This window comes from Oryctolagus cuniculus, chromosome 15 (assembly GCF_051225735.1).
Source record: "Oryctolagus cuniculus isolate XC-2025 breed Fujian yellow rabbit chromosome 15, ASM5122573v1, whole genome shotgun sequence".
NCBI lineage: Eukaryota > Metazoa > Chordata > Mammalia > Lagomorpha > Leporidae > Oryctolagus > Oryctolagus cuniculus.
In genome coordinates, this window is record NC_142881.1 from 26,338,335 (window position 1) to 26,351,236 (window position 12,902).

At 57.0% G+C, this 12,902-nt stretch overlaps 1 protein-coding gene across 4 annotated transcripts in view; it reads right to left on the reverse strand.

Annotated features, from left to right (window-relative positions):
- NEURL1 (neuralized E3 ubiquitin protein ligase 1) overlaps window positions 1–12,902 on the reverse strand; it is a 77,581-nt gene that overhangs the window by 15,739 nt on the left and 48,940 nt on the right. For all 4 annotated transcript variants that reach the window (XM_089314357.1, XM_008270468.5, XM_089314358.1 and 1 more), the window contains exons 2-3: window positions 3,090–3,331; window positions 2,563–2,884 (exon numbers count right to left, since the gene is read on the reverse strand). In XM_089314357.1, coding sequence (XP_089170483.1) covers window positions 2,563–2,884; window positions 3,090–3,331 — 564 coding nt within the window. The remainder of the gene's footprint in view (window positions 1–2,562; window positions 2,885–3,089; window positions 3,332–12,902) is intronic.

Consider the following 12,902-nt stretch of genomic DNA (forward strand, 5'->3'; position numbering starts at 1 on the left):
CTGCCTCTGCCCACTCCCATCCTGACTTGCCTACCTACTCTGTGCGCAATGGGACAGGCAGCCAGGATGCCTGTGGTGTGAGGAGCAGGTGCAGGCCAGGGCAAGGCATAGAGAGCTCTGCAGATCAGACACTGGCTTGGGGGGCAGTCACCCCAGGAAAGATGGTGCATCCTTGGCACGACCAAGACGGACAGTGACATTGTTCAGAAGAGGGAAGGGGGGTGGGGGAAGCACGAGCCAGAGGGAGCAGGGGGCAGAGGGGGACAGAGGCAGAGCGAGGGGGAGGAAGGGGAGGAGAGACAAAGGAGACCCCCGAGAGCCACAAACGCGAGGATGTGCCAGGTGTGGTGTAGGAGAGGGGGCAGCAAGTGGGAGGACAGGGAGACAAGGGACCCCGCGGCTCTCCAGGGGAGCCGCATGCAGAGGGCAGGGGTGCGTAGGGAGGGAGAGAGCAGCACGCCAGGCTCAGACAGGCTCTTGGATGGATCTCCTTCTCACTCGGGGGAAAAAAAATACAAATAAAAAATCCATTTAGGAAGAACAAAATAAAGAGATATTTTAATCTCCTAATTGAATTTAGGAGCCATCATGGGTGTTTGAAAATGCCCAGGGATTATGGTGATTTACGGCCGGGATGGAATCAGCCGGCTTCGACCTTATCGGGTGCACAGAGAGGAGCGTGCTGGGAGGCTGAAACGCTCTGTGCAAACCCATTTATAGTCAAGGAGGGGAACGGGCCCCGGACAGGTCGGGTGCCTGGGCGCTGGCCCCAGGGTGGGGCCTTTCCGGTTATTTACTCCACGCTCCCCTCAGTGCCTGAGCGTTGGGAGCCCCATGGCACCTGACATGTTCCCCTTGTCTCCACCTGTCCTGAGCCTCCTGGAATTTGTGGGCCCAGCTCCGCCTCCTCTTCTGAGAGGCCCTCCTGGACACCATCTTCCCATGCTGACATCAGCCTCCTTTTACGCATGCTCTGACTGCAGGTGATGGGAAAGGCGTTGCTTTTGGCGTCAGAACACCCAGCTGAGGTCCCCGCCCTGCTACATCCCTAATGGGCAAACCAGGCCTTCTGCTGGCCTCGCTTTTCTCCCTGCCAAATGGCGCCCTCTGGGTAGGAACTCCTCGCAGAAGGGGCCTGGGGCACAGCGGTTAGCAATTTGCCCAGGGAGCCGGCGGCAGCTTCATCTCCCGAGGCTGCTGCCCATGGAACTCACCCCACCGGCCCCCTGCTCCCCTGGCAAGTCCCCGCCCCCTCCCGTGCTTCCACACGCCCCAACGCACCCTGCAGATGGTGCTCGGAGAGGGGCCAGCCGTGTAAAACCTGCCAGGCGTGTGGGCAAAGGGATGCGGGGGCAGCTGGGCACTCCTGGTGGGGTGCAAAGGGGTGCCAGGGAATTCTCCTCGGGGAGGGTCTCAGGGAAGAGGTGGCTTTGGAGCTGGGGACGGTGAGGAAGGGCACTCCCTGCTTAGGGAAAAGCAAGAACGCGGCCCCGCCACGACCCCGTAACGAGCCTGTGCCTTTCTCAAGAGCAGAGACATCTTCTCTGTCTTCCAACACATGGCTGAGCCTCGGGCCAAGTCAAAGGATCCCAAACCCACTTCACAGGCAAGAAAACTGAGGCTCGGACAGAAGCAGCCGAGCGGAAGCTCAGACCGAAGGTTTGGGGCCCGAGGACACCAGAGCAGCACGAAGGTGCTTACTGGGCCCTTGGCAAGGCACCGCCCCTCCAGCATGGGCAAGCTGACAATCAGGGATGACCAGAGTGCGGCGGCGGCTCCACACGAGGCAGCTCCCCAAGCCCACGAGCAGTCGCTAGGACACCCATCTCACAGAGGAGACGGAGGCCCGACACCCCGGAACCACTGGCCTCGGGGGCGGCCTCTGGCTGCAGGTGCACCCCTTTCACAGAGATCACCCATTAGCCCGGGACGGGGAGGGGGAGGCCTCCTTCAGTCGCTGACACCTGGAACAACCCGTCTCAGGCTCCTAACACGTCACTGTGACTGCAGAAACACTTTTATTGACTTGGAAAACAGAAAGTTCCCAAACTATTAGTTAATAAAAACTGCCTCCTCGAGTTTGGAACGCGACAAACAGAAAGGCCTCTGGCCATTACTCATCCCTTTTTACTTTCACTGTCTTCTTAACTCAAAGTGTTCTGAAAAGAAGGGCCTCACTGGTTCTACACTCTGAAGTCAGAAAGGGGGAAAACACTTCCCAACCACCTTCGCGGCATGTTCACAGGGACAAGGGCTTGGAAGGGAGAAGGAGCAAAGCAGGTAGGGGTGGCTGAGGCCAGACGTGGTGCCCAGGACTGTGCCAGACGCTTCACTCCCAGACCCGTCAGTTTAATCTTCCCATCAACCCATGCTGTAGATGAGAAAGCCGAGGCTCACGCAGGCTCCGCCTGGAGGCGAAGCTGTGGCTGAGGGGCAGCCGCGTACCCTGGGTCCACATGTGTGCACACACGTGCACAAGCTGAGCGAGGTGGGAGGATGGAGCAGTGTCAGGGCTCAGCACCCAGAGACCAAGGGCTGCACCCGACACAGCAAGGCACTCACCCAGCAGCTGGACGCCCCGCGTGAGGCCGTAGACGTCTACCAGGGCCCAGAGCGGGTCGGCGGTGCGGACCCCATTGAAGAAGAGCATGGCGGCGGAGTCATTGATGCGGTAGAAGACACGGCCCTTCTTGTCCACCCAGAAGGCGATGATGTTGCCCTCGTTGGCAAACTCCTCGGGCAGCGCCTTGGCCCAGAAGCCGCTCTGGGACACCAGGTCGGGGCAGGCGTACTTGGGCAGGGAGTCGGGGTGAATGCGTGACGGGTCCTTGCTGGTGAAGCCCAGGCGCAGGGCCCCGCTCCAGCAGCACTGCTTCCTGGTGATCTGCTGGCACAGGAGGCTCAGCCCACCATCCCACTCTGCTAGTCAGATGGGGGGCCTCGCTCTGCTGACCACCCTCCGCACCCTCCCTGGGGTTCCACCACTATCAGCCTTCCCCTCCCCCCACCCGCCCCCTGGCCTGGCCCAGTCCCTTCCGTGTCACACAGGCAAGGCGTGGAGGGTGGGAGCGGGAGGGAGGGAGGCCCACCTTCAGCCTGACTTGCTCATAGATGAGGACGGGCCGGTTGCTGAAGGTGATGGCGTTGCAGAAGCTGGCCTGCCTCTTGACGGCCTTGTGGCTGAGGTCCATGAGGATCTGAGAGCCCTTGGTGTGTGGGTGGAAGAGCAGCGGCGTAGCCGGGAGACCCCCACCGGGCAGTGCCGGCGGGCAGTGCTTCTGCTTGTGGTGGCATCGGTGAGAGGCAACCGGGAAAGGACCCCCAATGGAGTCTGCAAAGGAACAGGCCACAGGGTCAGAACTTGATGGGACCAAGAGCCGAGTCGGGGTCCCCTAGGATGGGGCTTAGGCATAAATGGATACTGCCCGCTGCCCGGTACTTCCACACCCAGGGCCACCTTTGACCGCCACCCTCTCCTGCAGCACACAGCAGCCCCTGGCCCGCCCCCGTCTGGCCTGGTCCTTCGCCCACCACCTCCCGCAATGTTGGCCGCCATCTCGCAGCAGTCTCCACTCACAGCAACCAGCACCCTCACTTAACCCGGTCATCCCCTCCAGTGAGCATGCACTGTCTGTCCACTGAGCACCCAGCTCTGTCCTAGGCATGGCAGCTGTGGACAGGAAGCACGCATGTGTCCTGTCCATGGGAAAAGTGGCCCAGGTGGGGAGACGGACATGGACAGAAATTGTGAGGCTTCCTGGAGGAGGCAGCAGCATCCCGGAAGCTAGGTTGGCAAGGCTGGGCTGCAGTAGACTGGGGGGCTCTTACTGGAGGCCAGAAGCAGGGGTGATACTCCCTTGGCCACACCCCTGCATTCCCCCAGCCCTGCCTCTTCTCTGCTTTGTACCACTCCCCCATGCCTGCAGCATCTTGGACACAGGGGCTCCATGGCACCCAGGACCCACCTCAGAGCACCCAGCACACCGCTTCGACAGCTGTCAGCCAGCTCAGCCCAAGTCAGGCAGGGCAGGGCTGGGCTGGGCTGAGAAGATATTTGCAAATGCTTTACAAACTGTCCAGGCGTCGGGGCAGGGGAGAGGAGTGCACAGGACTAGGTGCTGGGTGGCTGTGCATGTCACTAACTGGCTGTGCCCTTCTCTGGCCTCTGCCCTGTGGCTTTACGACAAGTGTGGGTGGCACCGGATGCACAGACACACAGCGGTGGGGCGGCGGGCCAGGGCTCAGGCCCAGCGGTATTCACTCACGTCTCCCCCCCAGCCCCCTCCTGTCATCCTACATCTATTTTCTTTCTTCGCTTTCTTGGGAGACAAAGAGACAGATAAAGAGAGAGCATGTTCCTGTCCACAGGTTCACTCCCCTTGTCCACAATGGCCAGGCCTGGGCCAGGGCCAAAGCCGGGGGCAGAGGCCAAAGACAGGAGCTGGTAACTCAATCCAGGTCTTGCATGTCGGTGGCAGGAACCCAATCTTTTGAGCCATCACCACCACCTCCCAGGCTCTGCTGAAGCAGGAAGCTGGACAGCAAACCCAGGACGCACGCGTCTTCACTGCCTCGTAACCACTAGTCCAAACTCCCACCCCGCCTGTCTTCTTAAGGAAAGACAGCCATGGAGGATGGGCTAGAAGGCAGTGGAGGAGGAGAAGGCCATGAAATGTGACAGAGGCCTGCTGGGATGTTTCAAATTTTGGTCCTTCCAGGCAGGAATTTAAGAATGCAGAGAGTGGGCTTGGCCAGCATCCGGCCAGCCCAGGGCCTTCCACTCCCTAGAGTAGGGGAGGGGTTTCCAGGCAGAAGGCAGTGGGGAGGGAGAGGACCACGGGGAACCGGGAAGGCGCCACCTGCCTGGGCCAGCTGCACATCCCTTTGCATCTCTGCCCCTCCTTTCCCAGAGGCCCCCAGGCACCAGTCGCCACTGCCCACCGCCTCTGGAGCAGCTTCCTCCACACCAGGTGCAGGGGTGGCACAAGAAGGAGCCCCCATTCCTCACTTCTAGGAGACAAGATGTCCCTGTCTCTCTCTCTCTCTTCCTTTCAAATAAAATAAAAATGAGGAAATAAAAATAAATTTTTTTGCATTTACTTGAAAGGCAGAGTGACAGAAAGAGAGAGAGAGAGAGATCTTCCATTCACTGGTTCACTTCCCAAATGCCCTCAGAAGCCAAGGCTAGGCCAGGCAGAAGCCAGGAGCCCAAAACTCCAATCAAGTTTCCCACGTGGGTGGGAGAGGCCCGAGCATGCATTAGCAGGAAGCTGGATCAGAAGGAGAGCAGCCAGGACTTGAACTGGCGCTCCAAAATAGGAAACAGGTATCCACAACACCCACCCCAATAAAAACGTTAAAAAACACCCGCTGGTGAAGGTAATACTACATACATCGTACAGGCATACAGCCACAGGTAGAGATGAAAACATCAAGAACAAAGCACCTGCTGTGAGAACAGACAGTGTGCAGGAGATGGCATTGAACCACTGACATGGAAACAATTATGCTGCGTGGAATAAAAGAAAAGCGTACTCAATCCACAGAGGAACCGCTGCACTGTTCCCTTCAAAACCCTTCCTCCCCTTCCTCCTTTGTCCATTTTCATCAAGTTCTAGGAAGTACAAACTGAGCCATAGTGTTCAAAAGCAGTTCAGGGGGTGCCTGGGGGGTAGGGAGACTGGCAAGGAGCACAGGGCAGCACTTGGGGCTGAGCCATGCCCACTGCCTTGATTGGGGTGATTCTGCATGCATGTACACAATCATATGCTTTTAGCCCGTGGGCTTTGGGACACTGCAGTAGAGGGTGCCTCACTGAGCCCAGCTGCTGATAAGAGCCTCTCCTCAAGGGTCCCCATCCCCATCTCCACGCAGAGCCGCTGAGCCAAGTGCAGGGCCTTGGCTCTATTCTGCACTTCCTCTCCTTCCCAGCCATCCCTGTTGGGCTCCTGGGTTCTGGATAAGGCACAGAAAACACTAGCTCCAGGCAGAAACAGTAGAGACACCCAGGGGCCAGAGACACAGGCCCCAGAAAGACATGCCCCACCACATCCTTTCCCCAGGGAGGACCCATGTGCTGGTCACCTGGTCCAGGTTGGGTGGGGCAGAGAAGGGGCAGCACAGGTCCAGCACACTGGCTAACAGCAGAGCACATGGAGAAGGTGGGTGCAGGCAGGACACATGGAGAAGGTGGGTGCAGGCAGGACACATGGAGAAGGTGGGTGCAGGCAGGACGCAGGTGCTGGCAGCACTGTGTGCACCTGGACATGTGGCCTGCACAGACCCACTCATGGGAACACATGGAGGCAACCCAGACAGACCCCAGCTGACCCTGAGACCAGGAGGACCCACAAATTGACATATGTATGTGCACACACGTGTTCATGCCCACACACATGTGCAAAACTGCCACCTAACACATGTTCCTTTCACACACTGGCCCCCACAGCCACTTCTCGAGCACCACAACAAGCCAGCCTCTGAACTGGGCGTTTTGCCTGCACTTGCTGGTTTCACCTTGACCACAAACTTAGGCGGCAGGAAGGGACACTATCAACCCATTTTATGGATGACAAATCTGAGTCTTAGATTCAGTGGCTTGCCTAAGGTCACACAGCAGGTAGGTCAAGGATCTAGGAGCCAAACCTAGCAATCCCACCCAAGAACTGTGACATTGGCCATTAAGCAATAATAACAAGGAAAATAATTTAATAATAATGAAAATTATGGGTTTGGTGTGCTGGACTCATTTTTAATGCATGTTAAAATAGCCATAACTTGTAAAATATGATGAAGAAATGTTTATCCAGGAGCCACCTAACATCTTAGGGCACACTGAGGACACGTGGCATCTGGCACAGAAACGCAAACCCTGTCCTCAGCCCTCATGTTGCTGGAGGGACGCAGCCTGGGGCAGCCACCATGGACCAGGGTTTGGCAGTTTCTAATGAAGTCAAATGCCTACTAGCATGCACGCTTCTGGGCACCTCCCCAAAAGCAATGAACCATGTCCACACGATGACCTGAACACAATGTATAGCAGTCTTATTCATAACAACCGAAAACCTGGAAATGACTCAAACGTCCTTCAACTGGTGAATGGGCAAATAAAATGCGGTACAGCTACTACTACTACTCGGCAGGAAAAAATGTACTGGTCACACGGCGGGGACGAACCTCAAAAGCAGCCTCCGTGACAGAAACCAGATGCAAAAGGCTGCACCCTGGGCGCACCCATCAGTGGGACATCCTCTAGAGGGCTCCGGGGCGTCCGAGCGTGGGCGAGCTTGGGGGAGAAGCCCACAGAGGGAGTTCTGGAGGTGCCAGGAAGGTTCTGTTTCCTGAGGGTGGTGGTTGCTCCATCACACGTGGGTTGCAAATCAGTGCAATGTACCGTGTATCCCCTTGACCCCTCAGTTAATTCAAGCAACAACTCAAGCCAGGCCTTAACGGGTGAAGGGAAGAGAGGCTGGGATATGTGACCACCGCAGTAGCCCCATCACTGCCCCCTAGGCAGTGCCCAGGGCTCAGACTGTCTGTCTCACAGGAGTCCTTGAAAGCCTGGTAGGGGGGCTGTCACCCTAAGACAAAGTGGGGTGCTATTCCCCAGAGGGAGGCAGTCTGGAAGCTGCAAAGCTCTGTCTCCTAATGACTAGGGCCTGCCTTCTCCTGCCCACAGGGTGTCCCTCAAGGCCATCGGACAGCCACAGAGGCCTGTCCGCTGCCCCTGCCCTCTGTACCTGAGCCTGCTGTGAGATCAGGACGCTCAGAACCGCGTCTCTGGTCTACTGGGCATCTCCTGCCCATGGGGCTCCCTCCCCTGGGCAGCCCCCAGTGAGCTCCTGACCCACAGACCCTCCTGTGCTCCTAGGGTCAGCAGAGTGCCCAAGGACCCCACACCCATTCTGACAATCCTGGGAAATTAATACCCTCCAGGCTCTGGCCTTGCTGTGCACCCTGCAGCCGCACCCTAACTCAGGTGCCCCGGGTTCTCTTCTGAACCCAGGGCATGGGCTATGCCAGACAGCCCATGCTCTGTGCCCTGCACACCTCCAGGGGCTGCGGCTCTCACGACTGCAACGTGAATGGTGCTCTGAGATGGCCAACGCAGCGGCCCTGTCACCATCTCCCCCACCCCAGAAATCCCTGCTCCTGCTGTCTCCCTTCTCCACCTCAGCAGCAGTAAAACTGGGGGCAGGGAGGACTACACAGCAAGTGAGAACTAACTGAGCACAGCTCTGATGCCAAGAGCGTGGCAGAGGGGGAGCCGACGCCATCTGACAAGCCTCCCTCCCAGCACTTTCACGTACACTACGCCTCGGAAGCTCCCCATTCAATGGACTAGGGAGCTGCGATTCAGGCTGCTTGAGCAACCTGCTTGAGGTCACACAGCAATCAGGCAGCAGAACTGAGACTGGAACCCTGATCTTGCAATATCACGTGCAGGGTCCTTTAGGCGACTCAGCATCTACAACTAATGCACATTTCCCCCCATGAGTGCAGGATGGCAGGCATGGTGGGGACATGCGGTGCCTGACAGCCCAACCTGGGGGCAGGGACAGACAAGGACCTCCAGCTGGAGGCACAGGGGGCAGCAGAGCCCAGGGATAACCCCCTTACTGATGGGCTTACAGGCTTGTGGGGGACCTCAGCGGAGACACCCCTTTGGTCGGTTGGTCGGTTGGTCAGTGTGTAGAGGCTGTTGCTGACACAATGGAAACTGCCTCCCAGGGCCCCATTCCTCCTGAGCATTTCAGAGCTGCCAGACACAGGCCTGGCCAGCCCTCCGAGTGACCCTCAGTCAGCTCTGGTTCACATTCCCACCTCTCAGCGGGGTCCCAGGGGAGCTGACCTCCCCACTGCCCCCACCAAACTCTGCCTGAAAAGCACAGTGGAGCAGGGGATGGGAGACTCCAAGAGTGGGGGCTCCCCCAGGACGACAGCTGCAGCGCTGACACGGATGACACCACCCACCTTCGCCAGGGCTCACGGGCAGCACCCTGATGACTGCCCTCAGCGCCACCCCAACACGCCCAGGTCACCCTGCCCAAGTCTGTCTCTCTCTCTCTCTGCCATTCATTCAAATTAAAAATATATATGTATTTGGGAGACTGGTCCAAAGGGTGGGGACTCCTGACTCCAGGTGGGAGACAGGATGGGGAGGGGCCTGGTTAATAGATTTGACTACTAAACTGGACAGACGTGAATTTCTCTGGGTTCCTTGAAGAGGCCGACCTCGCTCACCTGCCCCTTGTTCCAGGGTTGGCCTAAACCCATTTCTCTGCTGGAAACCCTTCCTTCCCCTTCCCACCTGGGTACCTGCCTTTCTCATACTCATCCTGCAGAACCTGACTTCTCCTGCAAGTCTCTCTGACCCCCAGCCTGGGCTAGGGACCCTGGGCCATGGGCCTCGGGGGCCCATATACCCCCACCAGAGCCTCCACCAACAAGCAGCCCTTTCAACCCTGGCCGACCCTCAGAGCCAAGCTCAGCGCCCCAAGGCACGGACTGTGCTATGCATTGCTGGTCCCTCCGAGTCCGGCTCTGGTCCCGGGCCATCCGCAGCAGAGAGGAGAGGAGTCGCTCAGGGCAGCTGCTGTGCTCTGCAGTGCAGTTTTCTGTCTGAAAGGCTGCAGGGTGTTTTGTGTCCAGCTCCAGGACAGACTGGCAGCTGCCTGAGGCCAGAGACCACTGCCTTTCTCACTGTTGTTTCCCCAGCACTCAGAGCACACAGCAGGTGTTCTAGAAAAGCTGTTGAAGGACTTACTGACGCTTGATTCTCCCACCAACGCCTGATCTGTGGGCAGGGGTTCAGGGGGCTCTCACTGCGCCCTGACCTTCCTGGTGTCCAGGGGAGAAAGGAGACAAAGAAGCCCAGCAACTGGGTCCCATACACTAGGCCTCCCCACAGCCCTGCCTCCAACAGCGCCCCACCCCCTGCAGCAGAAAAGACGAGACGAGGTCATGATGCCCCAGGGGTGGGCCACAGCGGCAACCTAGGGTCTCCTGGCCCCCCACCCAGCACCCGGCTGTGCTGACTCCGTGACGACAACGTGGGTGAAGGAGGGAGAGGGAGCAGGCGGGGCTGGCTCTTTCACAGCCAAGTTCATCTCCAGATGGAGCCTCTTGTTCTCGCTCACTCTGCAACACCCCAATCTCTGCCACAGCCGGCAGCCAGATGTGCACACAGCTGTGTCACCCAACATCCTCCTCCCCTGCTGCTGTCCCACCCCAAGATTCCAGAATTCCTTTCCTTCCTCTCCATACCTTGCCAGACCTGGTCGCCCAGCTCGGGTCTTCCCTCCCTGAGCTCCCCCTTCTGGTGCGCTAACCACCCACGGTTGCAGCAGCCCCACCCTCCTTCCTCCTCCTCCGGCTTGTGCCCGCATCCTACGCCCACCATCCTGGAGCGCACAGCACAGGCAGAGTGGGTGCACGTGCATGCAGAGGTCACCCACACACCTGCAGCTCCTGGGAGCTCACCTTGGCCTAAGCACCCAGAGCTCCTTCTGTGCTATTCTCAAGTCTCACCAGGCAACCAGGGGCCTCCTCTCTGCGGCCCGGCTGGCCTTGCCTCTGGAGGCACCAGCCAGGTGAGCTCAGGCAGCCACTTCCCTCTCCCAGCCACAGCCTGCCCCTCTGCAGCCAGGGGAGTGGCCCCAGCGCCCGACCACGGGTGCCATGCACATCAGAGGCGCCTCAGCACCCTCAGGCCCCAGACGTGGTCCACCTCTGCTGAGGAGGACTGAGGGGAGCACCCAAGAAGAGGACAAGAAGGGAGTGAGTCCTGAAGGGCCAGGGGGGTTGAGGAGGGCGGCCTCCCAGGTGGCGGCCGCCGCCCTGCCCGCCCCACTGCTCCACACCCTGCCCAGGGAGAGCTGGAGCGGGAACTGCCCAGGCCTCTCTCCAGATGGGCCTCTCCCCATGGTGCCCTGCTGGGCGGGCCCCCAGGAACCCAGGTCCTCACCACCAGCCCCACCACACACACACACCACAGCACACACACACAACCACATACATATCACACCACACACACATCACACCATACACACACACACACCACACACACACAACCACACACCACACACATATCACACCACACAGCACACACACACATCACACCACACACATACACACACAGCACACACACACAACCACACACCACACACACATACACACACAGCACACAGCACACACACACAACCAACACCACACACACATCACACCACACAGCACACACACTACACCACACATTACGCACACATCACACAGCACACATACACAACCACACACCACACACACACATCACACCATACAGCACACATACACAACACACCACACACCATACACATAACACCACACAGCACACATACACAACCACACACTCCACACACACATGACACCATACCACACAGCACACAGCACACAGCACACATACACAACCACACACCACACACACACACATCACATCATACACATACACACCACACATCACACCACATACAGCACACATACACCACACACATCACACACACAGCATACATACACAACCACACACCACACACACACACATCACACCATACACACACACACCGTATATACCACACATATTACACTATACACATACCATACACACACACCACACACAGCATACACACAGCATACATACACAACCACACACCACACACAGCATACACACACACCACACATCACAAGGACACACACCACACACACATCATACCCTTCACCCCCACACACCACATACACCACACATACCACACATACACATCACAACACACACACAGCACAACACACACAATCATACTACACACACACCACACACACCACACACCCCACACATATCACACCACATACACCACACACACATTACACCAGACACACATACCACATACCACCCACCACAAATACACCACACACCATATATACCATGTACACATCACACACACACCACACACACACACCACACACCACACACCCCACACATATTACACTACATACACCACACACACATCACACCAGACACACATCCCACATACCACCCACCACAAATACACCACACACCATATACACCATGTACACATCACACACACACACCACACACACATCACATACAAGCCATACACACCAAACACCCACCACACATATACATACATCACACAACCACACACACCACACATGCACACGCACACACCACACGTGCATCAGATACACTCTACACAGAGATACACACTGAGATGCACATACAACATGTGCCCCATATTTCACATACACACAGATTCATATCACATACATGGGCCACACATTCCACACAGATACACATCACACACATGCATACACTACACACACATGTGTACCACACAGATACATATACTTCAGACACTCACAGAGATACACACTGAAATGCACATACAACATGTGCTCCACACTCCACAAACACAGATACACACAGAAACACAGATACACATGCATGTGCCACATACTGCATACCACACACATGCAGATATACTCCATACATGTGTGCACCAGAGACTCATAAGTCGATACATACCACACACACACCACACAGATGTACACATGCATGTGCCACCCAGCCCATACCCAGATACATATGATGCATACTCTACACAATACACACACTCCATAGACACAGAAACCACCCACTCCACACATAGGCATACACAGATATACAAAGACACACCACACTCTCCATATACACACAACACATGCTACATACATAGAAACATATACCAAACACATACACCACACAGACACACATACCATACAACACACAAAGATACACATATACTACATACATGCCACCCACTCCACCACATACACAGACACGCCACAGGAACATACATACTGCTACAACACCACACAGC